Source organism: Oryx dammah, unplaced genomic scaffold (assembly GCF_014754425.2).
Source record: "Oryx dammah isolate SB20612 unplaced genomic scaffold, SCBI_Odam_1.1 HiC_scaffold_10, whole genome shotgun sequence".
Classification (NCBI taxonomy): domain Eukaryota; kingdom Metazoa; phylum Chordata; class Mammalia; order Artiodactyla; family Bovidae; genus Oryx; species Oryx dammah.
Genome location: NW_024070194.1, coordinates 81,116,064 through 81,137,306, shown reverse-complemented (window position 1 = coordinate 81,137,306; position 21,243 = coordinate 81,116,064). Strand labels below are relative to the sequence as shown.

General features: G+C 36.7%; 1 protein-coding gene across 2 annotated transcripts in view; it reads left to right on the top strand.

Annotated features, from left to right (window-relative positions):
- Window positions 1-21,243, top strand: part of PLCB1 (phospholipase C beta 1) — an 858,386-nt gene that overhangs the window by 689,700 nt on the left and 147,443 nt on the right. For both annotated transcript variants that reach the window (XM_040248321.1, XM_040248322.1), the window contains exons 18-23: window positions 690-814; window positions 6,058-6,212; window positions 10,634-10,798; window positions 12,456-12,555; window positions 13,341-13,445; window positions 14,704-14,813. In XM_040248321.1, the coding sequence (XP_040104255.1) occupies window positions 690-814; window positions 6,058-6,212; window positions 10,634-10,798; window positions 12,456-12,555; window positions 13,341-13,445; window positions 14,704-14,813 (760 nt within the window). The remainder of the gene's footprint in view (window positions 1-689; window positions 815-6,057; window positions 6,213-10,633; window positions 10,799-12,455; window positions 12,556-13,340; window positions 13,446-14,703; window positions 14,814-21,243) is intronic.

Sequence of the window (21,243 nt, the reverse complement as noted above, 5' to 3'; positions counted from 1 at the left end):
AGGTTGCATTTCCAGGTTGCTCTCCCCAACCCAGGACCTAACTTGTGTTTCTTGCATTTCCTGCATTGGCAGGAGGAGTCTTTAAAGCTTGGTAATAGCAATAGTTAATTGTGTTTTAAGAACATAGCATCATTCAATAGTTCAAAGGTTCTCAGGATGGAAAACTGATGATGGTAGGAATCAAAATATGAGTAAAAATCTTCTGTGCTATATTAACCTTGTTATCAATCATAAAGAGTACCATGGTTTTGGCAAAGAGCAGTCCTTGAGAAGGTTAAGAAAATGAGCAGAGAGCATTTCAAAAATAGCTGTACAGTTCATGTTATCTGCTTCTGCCAAGCACAATATCATCCTGTCCCATGATTTGCTCCATTCGGATTTCCTTTTATGTCCTTAATCACTAAGCCAGTCCTTAATAATCTCCAAAAAATTGCATTGACTCAACCATTTTTGCTGCTTCATTAGTTTTTACCCACAAGGCTCTGCAAAGATGATGCTCCATTTGTATTATAAAAGCACATTTATTCTGTTTGTTCAGAAAGCTTTTTACATATTTCATTCACTAGTTCAATGAGATCATCCATCTTTAATTCATTCCCCCTCAGAGAAAGATGGGAAGCAGCTTCTCAGTTAGTATTATTGGCTAATTCTTTTTGTAATTGTATTCACTACTTAACATGATGGCCCAGATATAACAAAATGCAGCTTAGCAGGATATATCCAAAGGGAACACGTGTGGATTCATCTAACTATATGCCTCAGCTCTTCTGGAATGCAGGCTGCCAAATGGTTGCCCTTAATTTCCAAACAGTGGGTAAGTCGCACAGTTAGTATTCATTTCCATCCTATAAAAGCCACATCTCCAAGTGCCTGAAAATCATCCCAAGGAGGAGAAAAACTGCCAGACTGGACTGAAGAAACAAACAAAAATACATTTTCATAAAGGAACTATCATTACAGAAAAGGCAAATTTTGAATATTGAGGAATTATCTCTGATAGTTTATAGATATCTTTATTTAGATTTGTTTTACTTATTTTCAAACATTAAAAGTAATACACATTTATTCTAAAAAATATTATACATTCAAAATAAGTATAAAGAAAATAATAAAACTTCCAGGAATGTTACCACTCAGAGATTGATCTGTAAGTGTTTTGGCTATGCATATACATGCTTTTTCACTTAATACCTTGTTAACATATATATCTTCATATATATTTATTATATGGGAACATGAATTTTAATAGCTGTATATTAAGTACATCTCAGAATTAACTAAAGCACACTTCCTATCACTGAACTTTAGGACATTTTTTTTTCTGCTATAAATAATGCCCTGAGAACAGGCTGAAATATAAATTGTCAAGTTTATCTCCTAATGTTCTTTTGGAAAAGTTCCTAAAATAGAATTAAGTGAAAGTTTTAAGAGCCTTTGTACAATGTCAAATTGTACATCAAAACTGTGGCACGAGATTTCTTCTCAATTTCCCTCACATTTGTGTTCTTGGTTAAGTGTTATTATTAAATAATAGTAATAATTCAGACAAATATCTCCTTGTTCTTTTTCATTTCATTTCTTTGAGTATTGAAGTTGAACATTGTAAGTTTGTGTTTTTATTTTTGTTGTTAAGTCACTAAGTCTGCAACTCTTTGCAGCCCCATGGACTGCAGAACCCTAGGCTGTCCTCCACTCTCCTCGCTGTCCACTGTCCTCCATTATCTCCTGGAATTTGCTCAAATTTCTGTTTGTCCGACACTATGTCCTGGAGTTTGCTCAATTTCAAATTCATCATAGTCAGTGATGCTACCTAACCGTCTCCTCCTCTGCTCCCCTTCTCCTTTTGCCTTCAATCTTCCCCAGCATCAGGGTCTTTTGCAATAAGTCAGCTCTTCCATTAGGTGGCCAAAGTATTGGAGCTTTAGCTTCAGCATCAGCCTTTCCAATGAATATTCAGGACTGATTTCCTTTAGGATTGACTGGGTTGGTGTCCTTGCAGTCCAAAGGACTCTCAGTTCTTTGGCCCTCAGCCTTCTTTATGGTCCAACTCTCACATCCATACATGACTACTGGAAAAACCATAGCTTTGACTATAGGACATTTGTCAGCAAAGTACTGTCTCTGCTTTTTAATATGCTGTCTAGGTTTGTCATAGTTTTCCTTCCAAGGAGCAAGCATATTTTAATTTCATGGCTGCAGTCACCATCTGTAGTGATTTTGGAGCCCAAGAAAAGCAAATATGTCACTGCTTCCACTTTTTCCCCTTCTATTTGCCATGAAGTGATGGGACTGGATGCCATGATCTTAGTTTTTGAATGTTGAGCTTCAAGCCAGCCTTTTCAGTCTTCTCTTTCACTTTCATAAAGAAGCTCTTTAGCTCCTCTTCACTCTTTGCCAGTAGAGTGGTATCGTTTGCGTATCTGAGGCTGTTGATATTTCTCCCAGCAATTCTGACTCCAGCTTGTGATTCATCCAGCCTGACATTCCACGTGATGTACTCTGCATATACTTTAAATAAGCAGGATGACAATATACAGCTTTGTCGTACTTCTTTCCCAAATTTGAACCAGTGAGTTTCCATGACTGATTCTAACTGTTGCTTCTTGACCTACATACAGGTTTCTCAAGAGATAAGATAGTCTGGTATTGCCATCTTTTTAAGAATTTTCCAGTTTGCTGTGATCCACACAGTCTAAGGCTTCAGCATAGTCATTGAAGCAGACGTAGGTGTTTTTCTGGAATTCTCTTGTTTTCTCTATGATCCAATGAATGTTGACACTTTGATCTCTGGTTCCTCTGCCTTTTCTAAACCCAGCTGGTACATCTGAAAGTTCTCAGTTCACACACTGCCAAAGCCTAGCTTGAAGGATTTTGAGCATAAACGGACTAGCATGTGAAACGAGCACAGTAGTACAGTAGTTTGAACATTCTTTGGCATTGCCCTTCTTTGAGATTGCAATGAAAACTGACCTTTTCTAGTCCTCTGGCCACTGCTTAGTTTTCCATATTTGTTGACATATTGAGTGCAGCACTTAAACAGCATCCTCTTTTAGGATTTGAAATAGCTTACCTGGGATGCCATTATGACCACTAGCTTTGTTCATAGTAATGCTTCCTAAGGCCCACTTCACTTCGCATTCCAGGATGTCTGGCTCTAGGTGAGTGATCACACCATCGTGGTTTTCCAGGTCATTAAGACCTGTTTTCTACAGTTCTGTGTATTCTTGCTACCTCTTCTTAATCTCTTCTGCTTCTCTTAGGTCCTTACTATTTCTGTCCTTTATTGTGCCCATCCTTGCATGAAATATTCCCTTGATATTTCCAGTTTTATTGAAGAGATCTCTAGTCTTTCCCATTCTGTTGTTTTCCTCTGTTTCTTTGCATACTTCATTTAAGAAGGCCTTCTTATCTCTCCTTGCCATTGTCTGGAACTCTCCTTTCATTGGGTATACCTTCCCCTTTCTCTTTTGTCTTTTGCTTCTTCTTTCCTCAGCTGTTTATAAAGCCTGCTAGACAACCACTTTGCCTTCTTGCATTTCTTTTTCTTTGGGATGGTTTTAGTCACTGCCTCCTGAATAGTGTTATGAACTACTGTCCTTAGTTCTTCAAGCACTCTGTCTACCAGATCTAATCCCTTGAATCTATTCATCCCCTCCACTGTATAACCATAAGGGATTTGATTTATGTCATACCTGAATGCCCTCATGGTTTTCCCTACACTTTTCAATTTAAGTCTGAATTTTGCAATAAGGAACTGATGATCTGAGCCACAGTCAGTTCCAGGTCTTGTTTTTGCTGACTGTCTAGAGCTTCTCCATCTTTGGCTGCAAAGTATACCATCAATCTGATTTCTGTATTGACCATCTGGTGACATCCATGTGTAGAATCCTCTTGTGTTGTTGGAAGAGGGTGTTTGCTATGACCAGTGTATTCTCTTGGCAAAACTCTTTTAGCCTTTGCCCTTTTCCTTTTGTACTCCAAAGCCAAACTTGCCTCCAGGTATCTCTTGACTTCCTACTTCTGCACTGCAATCCCCTATGATGGAATGATATGATTTTTATTTTTGCATTTCTGCTTTTATTCAGGACTGCTGTCAATTTTTCTTTCATTTATAACAGTACTTTTAATATAAAAGTCATGTTGTCTTATTTTGTGAGACAGATGAGATCAGATTGATTACTGTTTTATTTTATGAAATCTTAGTTTACTCTCACAATTACAAGCTCCACATCTGAAAATCAATCCATGCTTACTCCCATTTCTTTCATAGTTTCTTTTTCACATGTAATTTAACCCTTTCATCTACACAGATTTAATTTTCATGTATAATCTTGGTAAGAGATCAGTCATTTATACTAGAGGTTGCCTTTTTCATTGTTAATTTGGGTTCATTTTTTCAATTTAAAGTCTTCTCCATTAATAAATTTTTCACCTTCCTGGAGCCAATAACCTTGTTATTATTATAATGTTTAATAATATGGTTTAATATGTGGAAAAGGAAATTCTCCTTTTCTATTACCATTCAGTGTTTCTTTGCCTTGGACTGACTGTTCTAAAATAATATTAACTAATAGTATTAAGAGTCATCTTGACACTAATGAGAATTTCACATCATGATGCCAATGAGTAGATGCTGGCTGTGACTTTGAGACAGTCTTTTACACACTAAAGGAATCTATACTTGGCCTAAATGACAACACTGGTTTTAGGAATTTATGTTGAATATTATTAAATGTCTCTTTGGCATCTATCAGGATGATCATATGTTCATTTCTTCTTTGTGAGAAATGTGATAAATTTTGTTAATATATCTCCTAATATGTAAGTATCCTTTTGTTCCTGAGAAAAATTCTACTTGCTTATGTATTGTTTTTTAGAAAATATGACTTGGCAATTAATTTTTAGGCTTTTGAAGTTAATTTTTTCAAGCATAATTTTGGTAGTTTATCCAATTTTGATATCACAGTCATAATAACTTATAAAATGATAAATAAAAATTCACTTATTTTTCCCTGCTCTAAAAATGATTTGTTATGTGAAACTTTGAAATAGTTCTAATGTCACTTCTTTATTGTCCATCTAAATAGACATGAGTTGTAACTCAGACAATCTGGAACAAATTGATAGCTTCTCAAATTCATTAGGACTTTAGAGCTTGTTTGTTTAGCTCTAGCAATTGCAAATAATGTAGACATTTATTTCCTACATTGATCAAGTCTTAGCAAACTTTGACCAGGAATCTTTGTCCATTAGAAACAAGTCAATGAGTGATTAGATATTGGTAGTAAGTAATCAACAAATAAAAAAATTTAAAAGAAAATCTTTTTCCTATAAATTAAAAAAAGATTACAGTGTCTACTGTTGGTTAAGTATGAAGAAGCCCATCCTCAAAAACAAGGATTGGAGATTTAAACTTTCTGAAGGGTATCTTAGTAAGAATTATCAAAAGGCTTTTCCAATAAACATTTTCTGACCTAGAAAATTCACTCGTAAGAGCATCATTAATGATATCTTCAAAGATTTCACCACGACAATGTGGTAAAATCAAAACATTATGCTGTAAACCTGAAACTAAATTGTGAATCAACTGTACTTCAGTAAAAATAAGTATATAAAAGAATATTACCTTTATTCTCAAAAAAAAAAAACCATTATATGTAATGATAAAAATTTGGAAGAGACATAAGTATGTCCAGAGTAGGGCCTGGTATAATCTGTGTATTTGGGTATATTTATCCAAAAGTATTTTATACAATTGTTAAAATTAAAGCAGATGAATATTTAATGAAATGGACGTACTGCATATAATTTATATATTCAAATATATGAATATGTTTTAAATAGAAAAACAGAATATACACCAACCTGTTTGCAGTGGTTTACCTCTGAATTTGGAGATGACAGCTTGTTTTTTTTTTTTCTTATCTGTTTCCTAAGTTTCTATAATGATAAGTCTTTCTTCTTAAAGAGGGAGCAGAAGTGTACTGTAATACAATCTTACGTTCTTGCTCCAAATGTAAATACAGTCCCAGTAAGGTTTGTGTCTTTTATTCACAGACCTGGCTATGCAGATAAACATGGGGATGTATGAATACAATGGGAAGAGTGGCTACAGGCTGAAGCCGGAGTTCATGAGGAGACCTGACAAGCACTTTGATCCATTCACAGAAGGCATCGTGGATGGCATAGTGGCCAACACTTTATCTGTTAAGGTATATTCACCCCATCACACAACTGTACCCAGCAAAAGTCTTCAACAACACCTATTTTGTGTAAAGCAGTTTAGTCATTAAGTGTTTACTTCCCAGTAAAGTCTTTACTTCCTTTGTATTTTTTTTAATTTGAAGACTGAATTCATATTAAAAGTTTTCAAAAGCTATATGCACAAGATGCCCCACTTTTAATGGGCTAAAAAGTAGATCCAAAATCAGTGAAGCAAGTTGCTGAGATTCACCATGGCTAGTCCTTTCTTTAGGTGCAAAGATCCTACAGAGAAATGTACCACGAAAACAGTGTGTGTGTGTGTGTGTGTGTGTGTGTGTGTGCGCGCGTGCACACACGCACACACGTGCACACTTACTCAGTTGTGTCCACCTCTTTGCAAACTCATGGACTGTAAGCTGCCAGACTCCTCTGTCTATGGGTTTCTCCAGGGAAGAATATGGAGAGGGTATTCCCTTCTCCAGGGGGTCTTCCTGACCCAGGGATCAAACCCAGATCTCCTGCATTACAGGTGGATTTTTTACTGTCTGAGCCACCAGGAAGGCCAAAAACACAAAAATTAGTGACTCATATTGGAGAAATCTGGTCTTCCCTCCCACTGTTAGTTTTAGAAAAATAGCCACACTGAGAAAAATTAGGAAAAATAAAGGTATTCTCTAAATAAATTATTAAATATTGAATAAAAGTTCTTCAGTTACCATAGCATGGCTTTTGAAAATCTATCAGAGTATTCAGGAATTTATAACACATAATGAGTAACGATATTAAGGGCTTCCGTCATGGCTTAAATACAAGAATCACATCATTAAACATACATCTGACCCTCAAAATATTAATTGCAAATGATTTCTGCAGTCTTTGCAATTGATTGTACAGGCGATACAAGGTATTTTTTTAGCTGTGAGAAAATATTTTTAATACTATAAATGGGAAATCATTTTTATAAAAAACTTTTTACATGAATCCTATAAGCCATTGGTTGTTGTAGCTAAGTTTCATTTACTTTTTAAAAGTTCCATTTCTTTTCTGTTCAACTGGATAATTGCAGCACTAAGAAACCTTTTTAATAAAGCATAAATGCAATTTTCCAATTGACCCTAAACCAAAAGCATATAAAAAACTGTGTTAAAAAAGTACTCTATATAGTCCACGAGGTCACAAAGAGATATGAGGGGAGTGACTGAACAATAACAATAACAGTTTCACTAATTTTCTATTCTAAGCTTGTTGAACCCTTTTTTACTTTAAAATTTATGTTACACCAGAGATTAAAAATAAAGTTGCACTGGAGTGTCTCTCAATGATATCATTTGAAATTATTTCACCCCATATATCTGCCAAGTGGAGTTGGCAGAATTAGAGCTTCAAGATTATATTTAGTTTAGGAAATTGTTTTCAGCAAAGGATGTTTAATTCCTGTCAAGTTTGATTAAGATAAACTCAAACATCACTCACAGATAAAATGCTGTTTTAGAATTTTTGTTAACTATAGTTATAGTCAGGTCAAACTGATAGTAATATTTTATCAAAATAATTTTTTGTCCTTGTTTGCCGATTCATCTCATTTTATATGTTTGCTTTGCTGTTTATTCTTTCTGGAAAATTCTACCATGACAGTGTAAGTGATTATAAACAATCACATAGAGAAACTGGGGAAAACAGTTGAGTCCCAGACAGGCGTACACTGCTGCCCAAGTCCGGAGTGGAGACACTGTTCTGGAGATGTCAGTGTCCTCTGAAAGGACAGGCCATAATGCCTCAGAGACCCTGCAGCAGAACCCTGCCTTCACCATGACGGCTGGAGCCAAAATGCAGCTCACATCCACCCAGTATTGCCTTTGTTTCGACCCCCTGACATAGACTTTGTAATGCCAGAGTAGACCTCTGAGCTCTGGGGGTGTTCCATGATCCTATTTTACTGATGAGAACATTGAGGCTCAGTATTATTAATTTAGTTAAGAAGTCTCTTTTAATCAAAATCTTAAGCATATTGTCACTTCCCTGGGGGGTCAGTGGTTAAGATTCCACACTGCCAATGCAGGGGGCGCGGGTCCAATCACCGGGGGGGGGGGAACTAAGATCCACATGCTGGGCAGATAAAGATAAAAACAAGGAAAAGAAAAAATTTAAACTCATTTTAAAAAAATCTTAGGCACACACTATCTTTGATGCATCTGAATTCCCAGCATGACTCATTTAACTTGGAAGTTTCAAACCTGCTATAAAATGTCTGCTCACTTGTTCTCATGTAGAACCTCAAAGGAAACACAGAGATTGTTCCTTGTGGGTCTCATGTACTCAGGCACAGAGAACGTTCAGGAGAAACGCATTTTCCCAGGGTATATGCGGACAGCCTCCTCCTCATTACTTTCTAACTTGTGTGGCATCTCTACCCACATCAGCATGCAGCTGCCTTTGGCCATCCCCAGGCCGCCATTGTGTCTGTTTCCAGCCCACCATCATCTTGGTGATTCTGTCTCCTTTCACTGACTGGAGCTCAGAAAGTGAAGCTTTGTCAATCAGATAACACAGATCACTGAGTCTGTTCCACCAATACCTGATTTCCACATTTCCCTCTCTGTTGTTAAAGCAGAAGGACATTGTGTCTGTCTCCATTAACTTTTATAACATTCGCGAACCCCTCAGATTCTGAAAATTATGAATGTGTAGTTTTAAAATCTCATTTAATTCCATAATATTCATTAGCTTTATATCTAGGCAAAGGATACCACAATCATGTGGATGGTTAACCAGTGCAGTCAGGAGTGATGATAAACTGAGTTTAATAGTTTAAAATTGGTATTTGTTTTTACTTTTATCATTATTGTGGCTTTTTATTAAAGTATAACAACTTTGAGAATTGGAGTAGCATGGTATTATAACTATTCTGTCAAGTTGAATTTTATGAACAAGAAGATTTTTTTTAAATGCTAGACTTTCTACTATGCTATGTGGTAAATTTGTACTCTTAAGCAACCTTTTAATTTCATCTACAACCATGGTTCAACATCAGTCCTCCCAATGAATATTCAGGACTTATTTCTTTTAGGGTGGACTGGTTGGATCTCCTTGCAGTCCAAGGGACTCTCAAGGGTCTTCTCCAACACCATATTTCAAAAGCATCAATTCTTCGGTGCTCAGCTTTCTTTATAGTCCAACTCTCACATCCATACATGACCACTAGAAAAACCATAGCCTTGACTAGATGGACCTTTGTTGGCAAAGTAATGTCTCTGCTTTTTAATATGCTGTCTAGGTTGGTCATAACTTTCCTTCCAATTAGTAAGCATCTTTTAATTTCATTTCATTTTCATTTTCATTTTGGAGCCCCCCAAAATAAAGTCAGCCACTGTTTCCACTGTTCCCCATCTAGTTGCCATGAAGTGATGGGACCAGATGCCATGATCTTCGTTTTCTGAATGCTGAATTTTAAGCCAACTTTTTCACTCTCCTCTTTCACTTTTATCAAGAGGCTTTTTAGTTCTTCACTTTCTGCCATAAGGGTGGTGTCATCTGCATATCTGAGGTTACTGATATTTCTCCCGGCAATCTTGATTCCAGCTTGTGCTTCATCCAGCCCAGCATTTCTCTTGATGTACTCTGCATAGAAGTTAAATAAGCAGGGTGACAATATAGAGCCTTGACGTACTCCTTTTCCTATTTGGAACCAGTCTGTTGTTCCATGTCCAGTTCTAACAGTTGCTTCCTGACCTGCATACAGATTTCTCAAGAGGCAGGTTAGGTGGTCTGGTCTGATGTTGAAGGACTGAGGTTGAAGCTGAAACTCCAAAACTTTGGCCACCTGATGCGAAGAGCTGACTCATTTGAAAAGACCCTGATGCTGGCAAAGATTGAAGGCGGGAGGAGAAGGGGACGACAGAGGATGAGATGGTTGAATGGCACCACCGACTCAATGGACATGAGTTTGAGTAAACTCTGGGAGTTCTTGATGGACAGGCAGGCCTGGCGTACTGCAGTCCATGGGGTCACAAAGAGTCAGACACGACTGAATGACTGAACTGAACTGAACAATCATACTAAAATGAGAATTTTTTTCTCTTATAAAGTTATTAAGTATTAGAAAAATCCTTATATTCAGTTGGCTGTAAAAATCAACCTTTAACTTTTAATAGATAGTATCTCTCAAATATAAAAGCCATAATCTCAAGCTTTCATGCTTGTTCATGTATTTCACCCTATACAACTTTGTCTTATTAATTAACCCTTAACCCTGGCATTATCATTATTCTTCTAACAATTCTTTAACCAGAAAGGAAATAATATTTGTACTGTTGTTTCTGTTTTACTTGGATTATGGCTCAATATTCATCATTAGCATTTGTCCCTCCCTGAAGTTTTCTCTTGTATAATTGTTATTCATTTTTAAGAGTTTTTTTTTTTAACTTTCTAGATTATTTCAGGTCAGTTTCTCTCTGATAAGAAAGTCGGGACTTACGTGGAAGTGGATATGTTTGGTTTGCCTGTGGACACAAGGAGGAAGGCATTGAAGACGAAAACATCCCAAGGAAACGCTGTAAATCCCATCTGGGAAGAAGAACCCATTGTATTCAAAAAGGTTGGTCTTGTGTTCTTCACGTCAGATGTTAATGCATCTTCTAGGTGTTTTATGGCTTCCCTGGTAACTCAGACGGTAAAGTGTCTGCCTACAGTGTGGGAGACCTGGGTTCAATCCCTGGGTCGGGAAGATCTCCTGGAGAAGGAAATGACAACCCACTCCAGTATTCTTGCCTGGAGAATCCCATGGACAGAGGAGCCTGATAGGCTACAGTCCATGGAGTCGCAAAGAGTCACTTTCAGGTGCTTTATACTGGAAAAAATATGAAATGAGGAATTACTTATTGTTTCATTTGGGAATTTACACATTAGTAATATAATAGCATTTTCAAAACTGTCTTGAAAACTTCAAAATTTCTGTGAATGCTTGTTTGGATGTTTCATAGTTGTGAATCAATTAATTCTAGGATACCTCATTTGGAAAACCAGAATAATATGTAATTTTAACCCATAGCCTCTCATAATACAAGTGATAAATGATATGTCTTCACTATAATTCGAATGAAGTAGAGTGGTAAATAGGGAGTAATATGGTAGCCAAGAAAAAGGAAGTCCATGCTTCCTTTAAAAAGCATAGCAATTAAACTCCCTGGAATCTCCAACCACCGCCGTTGGTCTTTGTAAGTTGTCTGGATTCTATCTGATAGTTAATACCTTTTACATTCGACTTGTCTTTCCCTCTGCTTTCACAAAAATACAGATCTTTTTCACTTCCTTTTTAAACAAAAAGGAAGACATTAAGTGCAGTAGAAATTAGAGTACACTCTTATCACTTTGCTTTTATCTGGCCAAAATATCTACAAAGGCAGTCTTCTGCAAAGAGGGTATCCTATCTGTGGTAAAGATCTCTGTACTCCAACTTTTTTTTCTTATGTTAATTGGATTTAGTAATATTGTCTTATAAGCATTCTTGTATAAGTATTTTCTAATATACTGAAAACATTTAGAAAATATCTAACCCATTGAAAGTAGTCAATAAACGTTAGTTTTCTTATGTTCCAAAGAAATACATATTTAAGGTATAATTGGCCTCATGGTCTTGACATGTTGATATAGTATAGCTGCATATGTACTCCAGATGTTTTACACTGAGAGAAAAAAAATAAGCATTTTTTTTTTTAAGTTGCTCAGTCTTGTCCCACTCTTTGCGACCACATGGACTATAGCCTAGTAGGCAAGAGTACTACTTATGGCTAATTTGGGAATTTACAAATAAATAAAGTAATCTCATTTTTGAAAGCTATCCTTGAAAGCTACTTTATAACTTTTGCATTTGCTCTGAAGTACAAAGGTAGTTTGCTTTGAAAATATAATAGTGAATGCTCAAACTGTGATTAAACCATTAACTCACAGTATTTAAACATAGAACTTTTGTCATTTCTGCCTTGAGAATGTTCATATCAAAAGAAAATGGTCTGTTTGTTGAACAGAGTCCTCATTTTGGAAAGGTGATAAAACACAGATGAAGCCATATCTCTGGAAATACTTCTCTTTTTGAAAATCCAAATTATAGAGCAGTAACTTAACATTTTATCAATTTGCTCAGCAGAAACTTCTACTTGGATTTGGAAAAGTAGGGCCTGTTTGAATATTACCTTTCTAATTCTTTCTGAGAGTCACTCCTTCTTGTAACCACATGTATTCTTAATGTCCTATAGGTGGTTCTTCCTTCGCTAGCCTGTCTGAGGATAGCAGTTTATGAAGAAGGAGGTAAATTTATTGGTCACCGAATCTTGCCAGTACAAGCAATTCGGCCAGGTATGGATAGCATTGTGGGAAACTTTTTATCAAAGTTGTAAAGAAAATCATCACTGCCTTATAAGATTATTAAAGAACGATGTAGGAAGCTATTTGTTGTTTTAGTGTTTCACTCTGTAAAAAGGATTATAGGATTATATATTTAAACCTGGCAATATTATGTTTTTGTGATACGCTATGACTACTAGGCCAGTCAACTCTTACCAGATGTTATGTGTAACAAACTACCTGAAAATTAAAAGGCTTATAAAAGGTGTTTCATCTTCGTGCTCACAGATCTGTGGAGTAGTAGGGCTTGGTGAGGCTTGGCTGTGCAACTGTGCTTGAGGCTGTGGGCTTCCCACACCTGCTCACTCAGGGGCTCCAGGTGAAGAAGCAGTTGCACTCCCAGGCATCACACGGCAGCCCAGTGGGATGCACGCTTGTGCATGTGAAGCCTCTGCTTGTACACATCACTAACATCCCATTGTCCAAACAGGCTAACCCCCAAATCAAGAGATTATATATGGGGTACAAATTTGGACTGATAATTCAATCTGTGACACATGGTTTCAAATTCTCTCTTGTGGGGAAAAACATGGTTGGCAAGGGAGAAAAAAAATCAGAGTCAACATTATTTTCCTGTTTGATGAGAAAAATAATACCCTATTACTCAAGAGCATATGATTAAGATGAGGTAGAAGTAAGCTGTTGGCCATCCAGAGTCACCTGAAATAAGTACTCCGATCGAGTAGATGTTTCTCATTATAAGAAACTGTGATGCACGGTATCATATCACCCCTCAGGCTATCACTACATCTGTCTGAGGAATGAGAGGAACCAGCCTCTGATGCTGCCAGCCCTCTTTGTCTACATAGAGGTGAAGGACTATGTCCCAGACACATATGCAGGTAAACCACCTAACCTGGAAAGCTATCTCCATCTGGGGTCATCCATATTTTTGTGACTCAGTGGAAAGCAAACTGGACTAAACAAAGGCAAGAGAGTGTGACCTCAGAATCACCTCTGTTTGTATGCATGTTTAGAAGTAATTCATCAAATCTTTGTGAATAAATTTTAGTTTGCTGCTAAGTCACTTCAGTCATCTCCGACTCTGTGCGACCCCATAGACAGCAGCCTACTAGGCTCCGTCCCTGGGATTCTCCAGGCAAGAACACTGGAGTGGGCTGCCATTTCCTTCTCCAATGCATGAAAATGAAAAGTGAAAGTGAAGTCGCTCAGTCATGCCCGACCCTCAGCGACCCCATGGACTGCAGCCTTCCAGGCTCCTCCATCCATGGGATTTTCCAGGCAAGAGTACTGGAGTGGGGTGCCATTGCTCAATAAATTATTGAGCATTTTTACCCATTGGTAATATTATTCTCATGAGTTCAGTACTTTCTAACCGATGCTACCTAATACTTCACAGTCTATCTAGGTCTGTGCAGTGAATTTGTCTTCAGCCAGTTTTAGAATCCTGACCCTCTCTATGAGTGAAATCGTAAACTATAGAAATTAACTTATGATGATGTCAGCCTGGAATCATACATTTAAATTCTTGTGGTGCCAAGGTACCTGAGTGGAAGATCCTGGGAAGTGGTGGAGACTATGGCAGTCTTGGAGCGGGTGTCCAATCTGAAGACAACAGCCATAACTCATTCCAGCTAGACAGCATCATGTTCAAATGATACCCATATTGCCAAATCATTGGGTTGTTTCAACAGTCTGTAAAGCAGCCTTTTTATGAGAAATGTCTCCCCTGTGAATCACCAGTGTGGGAAAAAGGAAAAATTTGTGGGCCATTTCTGAACTGGATGAAATGCTCAAATAAAACTTAAAAATTTGGAGCACTGACACATCCTGAGTTGGAGCTTGTCCTGTTTGACTCAGAGATGACCTTTGAGTTCTCTCTTCCTGAGGTTCAGCCAGTGGACTCTTGTCCATTTTCAAAGTGTTGGCTGGATAAGTAGATAGCTATATGGGTAGATGGAAAGATGGAAGATGGATGGTGAATCAGTAAATGGATGGACAAGTAGAGAGATGATGAACAAATACATGGATGGATGGGTGATTGGATGGATGGATGGAGGGATGGATGGATAGATTGATTCATGGTGGATAATCAGTATCTCCAGGACCATCAGTCTAAAATGTCTCTTTCCTATTTAGACGTGATTGAAGCTTTGTCAAATCCAATTCGATATGTGAATCTGATGGAGCAGAGGGCTAAACAACTGGCTGCTTTGACACTGGAAGATGAAGAAGAAGTGAAGAAAGAGGTGAGAGGGTTGTTCTAGTCTTCTGCATGGCGTGAAGCATGATTTCCGAATCTTGTTGCTAGCTTTTCCTACATAACTTCACCCTCAGGAAAGGAAAAGAGAACACTGGAAAACCACTTTGGTGGAGTTCAGCCTCATCTCCCAAAACATCTAAAAGATACCCTGAATTTTTCATATTTCATTCTCTTTTGGCATTCTGTGGCCACCACCAGCATTGTCTTTTGTGACCACATTAAACAGTAGACGTCTTGCTGTTTCAGGGGGAATTTTCTAGATCATTTCATGTTGCTTAAAGGTGAATAAAACATGTAGAAAAGAATATGATCATCAAGTTATTTGTTGTTTTCTTTTGTCTGTAAAGTACAGGGTTTTCAAAGTGCTTTTGTGATTTCTTACAGCACAAAAGTTACTTAACACAGTACCTGTTGTGTAGTATAGGCCACAAAGTGGCAACTATTATTACTGTATATTTCTGTATTATAATACATATCCCCAAAATAATTGGTGTGTTAATCTAAATCAGATGTCACAATGCAAAGAATAAGTAAGAAAGGGCCTAGAAATATTAGAAGTGACGTTTAAAAATATGAAGCTTCCTCAAAATCCTGGTGAATTTGCCTTGTCATCTGATTGATTTAGTCGTTAATCAACAAGTTGAATAAAATTTTTGACATGTTTATTTTTTTAAAAAAATATGAAGTTTCCATGTCGACTGAAATAGAATTTCATGATTATTGGGGATGACATAAACATTACAAATAGTGATTAAAAACTAGCTATTTTCATACTTCATTTGAATATTCAGAGGATAGATTCAGGGAAACAGATGAGAAAATTGGAGAATTATCAGTATAGGAAAAAACCTTGAAAATTGTTCGGGTGACTTTAATAGCAAGTCCGCTCAAGTTGATATTACTAAATCAGCTTTTTCTTATTCCAAAAGAATAAAGAAACCTAGGCTTGTCACAGAAAAATTTTTAAATGGAAATGAGAAATGAAAATCCCAAATACATCACCTTTAATCCAAACACCCGAGCCACACAGAGACAACACTGTACATGCGTGCATGCATGTGTGCTCAATCACTGCAGTCGTGTCTGACTCTTTGCAGCCCTATGGACTGTAGCTCTGTTCCTCTGTCCATGCGATTCTCCAGACAAGATTACTGGAGTGGGTAGCCATTTCCTCCTCTTAGGGATCTTCCCGACCCAGGGATTGAACCCACGTCTCGTATGTCTCTTGCATTGGCAGGTGGGTTCTTTACCACTAGTGGCACCTGGGACACCCAACACTGTACATATAGGGTATACATGCAGCTAGTCTTTATATGCACAATTAGTACTTTTTCATATAATGGGATAATATTCACAATCTGTGTTTTAACCTTTTATTTTCACTTAATGCAAACAGTTCCATGTCATAAAATATTCTGTGACATGACTTTTAATAACTTTGTAATCTTCCATTACATAGCTGCACATTATCTTTCTAATCTCTATTATTGGATATTTTGAATACTTTAATATTTTAAATAGATCTTTAGTAAACATCATATAAGTATGTTTTTTTAGCATATTTATGATTATTTCTTTGTTTATTTTGTACAGAATTTTAGAAATTTGTGATCTAAGATGTTGAGTTAATTGAACATGAGAGAAAATGAAAGGAAAAAAAGAAAAATATGGTTTTCCCTGGTAGTCCAGTGGTTGAGAATCTGCCTTGCAATGCAGGGGACACAGGCTTTATCTCTGGTCAGAAAACTAAGATCCCACATATCTGAGGAGCAATTAAGCCTGTGTGCCACAACTAGAGAGTCCATGCACTGCAGTGAAAGATCTCGCATGTCACAATGAAGATCCTGCATGTCAAATAAATAAATATTCTTTAAAAAAGAAAAATATCTAATGTCAAAATAAAAATTTTTCAGGCTCTTATTTACACTGCAAGCATCATATTCTATAGAACCAGTAAATATATTGTCCTGTTTGATGAAATTTAAAGTTAGCCTGGAAAGTTTCATAAATAATATTTTTCTTTGTATGCAGAAAATGGAGTTATAGGGAAATTTTACACTTCTGGAAAACTACATCTAACAGTAGACATGAATTACTTCCAACATTGTGTATTTGACACCTATGCTTAGCATATGTTTCTTTTTCACATGTTAAAAGCCACTTAGCTTTTACTTGTCTGTAAAGCTTTTCCTTGTATACCTGTGGCCAATTCATGTTGTTGCTGTGCTGTGCTTAGTAGCTCAGTTGTGTCCAACTTTTTGCAACCCCATGGACTGTAGCCTGCCAAGCTCCTCTGTGCATGGGGATTCCCCAGGCAAGAATACTGGAGTAGTTTGTTAGGCCCTCCTCCAGGGCATCTTCCCAACCCAGGGATCAAATCCAGGTCTCCCAGATTGCAGATGGATTCTTTACTGTCTGAGCCACCAGGGAAGCCCAAGAATACTGGAGTGGGTTGCCTATCCCTTCTCCAGGGATCTTCATGATCCAGGAATCGAACCAGGGTCTCTTGCTTTGCAGGCACATTCTTTACCAGCTGAGCTACCAGGGAAGCCCAATTCATGTTGATGTATGGCAAAAAACATCACAATATTGTAAAGTAATTCTCCTGCAATTAAATAAATATATAAATTTAAAAAAAAAACTGAATAAAAAAACACCACTTAAAAAAAAAAAAGACACCACCAGTTAGGCCTACTGCTTGAATTTGAGCAGTTAGTCTGAGCACTCACTGCTTGGCTGGTCCAGAGAGCACAGAGAGAGCAAGCATGTCATCCATGCTCTAAGCAGATTTTGCTGGTACCAGCCCAGAGTTCCTTTGCAGGGCTGCTGCAGGGTGGGCTAAAAACAGCTCACAGCCACACATTTCTCCAGAAGCCTAGCCTAGGCTGATAGGAACTGCCTTGCTTGGGGATGTCTAGCAGATTCTTCTTTCAAGGAGGTGACTGTGTCCTGTGACTGTCGGATACAGAATAACAGCCCAGGTCTCTCGCTACTGGATGGGCACCTTCGATGCTGCAGTTCAAGCTCCCATGCCCTACCCCACCCCACATGCTATAGGATCGGGCTGAGGCTAGACGCCAGCTGAAACCACTCTGGGTTTATCTTGTTTCCCTGTCTCAGCCTGTTTTCCTCACTTCCCTGCAGTTCTCGCCTGAGAACATCCTCTCAATTTATCACACAGACAAGAATCCCAAGTACAATTCTGCTAATAAGGAATCCCACAATGCTAAATAGCTGCTGTTTTAGAATTAAAGATTGAATATGCTTTCTGATTTTTTTTGGGCGGGGAACTAGAATTCAAATGTTTGACAATAGTTACATCTTTAATTTCAGTGTTTCTTCAAAGATAATAGTGTTTTTTTTTTCCTTTGTAATGGCCTTTGAAAAGATTAAGACTAGAGATTTCAGTGAATTTCTTGTTTTGCTCATATAAACCCCAATATGAAATTAAAGGCTCTCCTTAGATATCAATGGGTTTCCAAGCTCTGAAACTCTTTTCTCTTCTACTGACTTTCACTTAATAACATATTTCATAAAATATAATTCACAGTAAAGATAATTTATGGAGATATAATTAGATTACTATTAAGCCTTGTCTAATTAGAAAACAGGAATCTCTTTAATCAGCTGGATGCAATTTATTTTCTAAAAAAAATAGGTATTTAAAGAAAGCATTTTCAGATAAAATTATGTTTTGCTACTATTTCAAAACAATACTTTCTATACCATCGACTTGTACCTAGATATTGGCCATCTTCTCCAAGGAGTAAGCTCTGACTTGAAGAGATTTCAAGACACCACCAATTTCAGCTTACATAATATAGCAATAGAGGTAAAAGCTTGTAATGAAACAGTTAGAGACCATTTCTCTAATGAGAAAAATGTCACTTTGCAGAGTAGGAGACCCAAGGCCTTTGAGACTGCAGATCTTTTACGTCACTGTCCTTTCAAAGCATATAAAAAAGCTATTTGGATTCCATGTATATGTGATATCATGTGATTTTTTTTTCTGTCTTACTTAACTAAAAAGTGATACAAATGAACTTATTCACAAAACAGAAATAGACCCACAGACTTAGAAAACAAACTTATGGTTACCAAAGGGAAAGGGAGGAGGGACAGATTAGGAGTTTAGGATTAACAGATACACATGACTATATGTAAAATAGATAAACAACTCACATAGCAAACAGAACTGTAACAGCCTATAGTGGAAAAGAATCTTAGATATATATATATATATATATATATATATATATGTATATAATTGAATGCTTTACTGTAAACCTGAAACTAACACAACATTGCAAATCAACTATACTTTGATTTTTTGAAAAAATAAAAGCTATTTGTGGAGAATGTAACAGTAATGGATACAAAAATACAGAAGTAGAATTTTAGGTCAACATCACTTTTGTTTCTCGTCTAAAATGATGGTCATAAGGATTTTCAGTAAATGTATACTGTTGGTTACACGCAAATAATAGTTGAACATTTTCAGTTTTAGAAATAATTTTAGAAACATTGAATCACATAAATTTAACATTGAATTGCATAAATTTTACATGGTCCTGTAGAAAATACATTTATTTTTTCCTTTGAAATGTCTAAACCCTTAACTGACCTCATTTCTAAAGCTCAAGAAGAAAAATTATTTGCCCTTACCATATAATGCTGGGAGAAAAATGGCATTTCACACCTTTGAACACCAGCATGCCCTTTATCTTGTCTTGTAATAATGTAAGTTTGTTTGAACGAGGCCACTGAAAAGAAGTAACTATGGTTTTCTCAAAAGAAGATTCTATCTAGGACATGGCAGACACTGGAGACACTATTTTAGCAGCAAAGACTTTTTTAGTATAATCCTTTTAACTTGGTAGTTATAAAGGTCATTTCTATTTGAAAATGAAAGACATTATTGAACTGTAAAATATTCCCAGAATTGTAATAGTCTAGTAAATTATCTTCATAAGTAATTGGCAAACCAAAAAAGTAGGAAATTTTAAAATTCCCCCATTGCTTTGAACAATGGACATTTGTTTCAGATCATGTGAAAAATATATATATAGTTACATATATATATAATTCCAGTATATAATTGGAAATTAAGGAATAATAGATTTGAGTTACTGAATTTATTTTGTCTCTTTTAAAGTCATAAATCAGGATCGTGGGTGACTAAAGTCATAGAAAGTTACCTAATCTGAGTCATTACTAAGGCTTTATAATATTTTTAGTTACTTCTCTAAATAAAATGAGTGTATAAAAATTTTAAAACATAATAAAGAAACAAAAAGGCCTCTCAGTAATCTTGCAGATCAGGTTAACATTTTTGGTGGTCATCATTCTAGCACGTTTTCTATGAATGTATAGTATTCCTTTACAAAAGTTCTAAATTAAAGATATATTGTCCACAGCTCTACCAGTTTAATGTGGTTATTAGAGATGACTAATGAGCTCAGATGGTAAAGTGTCTGCCTACAATGCAGAAGACCTGGGTTCAATCCCTGGGTCGGTAAGATCCTCTGGAAAAGGAAATGGCAACCCACTCTAGTACTCTTGCCTGGAAAATCCCATGGACAGAGGAGTGTGGTAGGCTACAGTCCATGGGGTCACAAAGAGTCAGACATGACTGAGGAACATCACTAATGAGATATCATAAGCACTTTATTTTCTATTTTTCAAAATAATAGAATAAAGAGAATAAAGTAAGTATCCAGTGCCTTGACTGCAAAATAGTATGTGATATTCCAAATGCACTATTGAACATGAACTTGGCACCATTCTGAGCCTTTTCATCTGTTAACACACATTAACTCCTAAAATGTTCATATTTCTTAATGACTATTATTATTCCTATTTAACAGATGAAGAAACTGAGGCACTGACTAATTCTATTCCTTGCCCAGTGCCACACAAATACTAGGGAGCAGAACTGAGATTGAAATCCAAGCAATCTGGCTCCAGAACTCATGTTCTACATCAACACTGCTGGAAGTTTATGTGCAGGCCAGGACATCATGACAACATGCTGACCCTGATTTAGTGTGTCTGGGCTAGGACGTGAGCCTTGGCATCTCTGACAAGCCCCAGCTGATGGGATAGCATCGTTGCATGGCTCACACCTTGAGTAGCAAAGGTCAACACTACACCACATCGCACTACCTCAATAACAAAACTGTAGTTTTCTACTAACCTTTAATAAGGACTAGCCTTTATTCATCTTTCTGGACCCTTTAGCAGGTCACCTGGAAGACTGAGCACAGAATATAAGACATTTACCTTAAATAGTAATGCTTTGAATTCAGTTTCCTATTGAATCAAATGTTAAGATTTCTTCCTTTAAATCACTGGATATTATTAGCACTTAACTCTTCAAAGAGTTAGGTTTATATATGTGCGATCTGTTAGGTTAA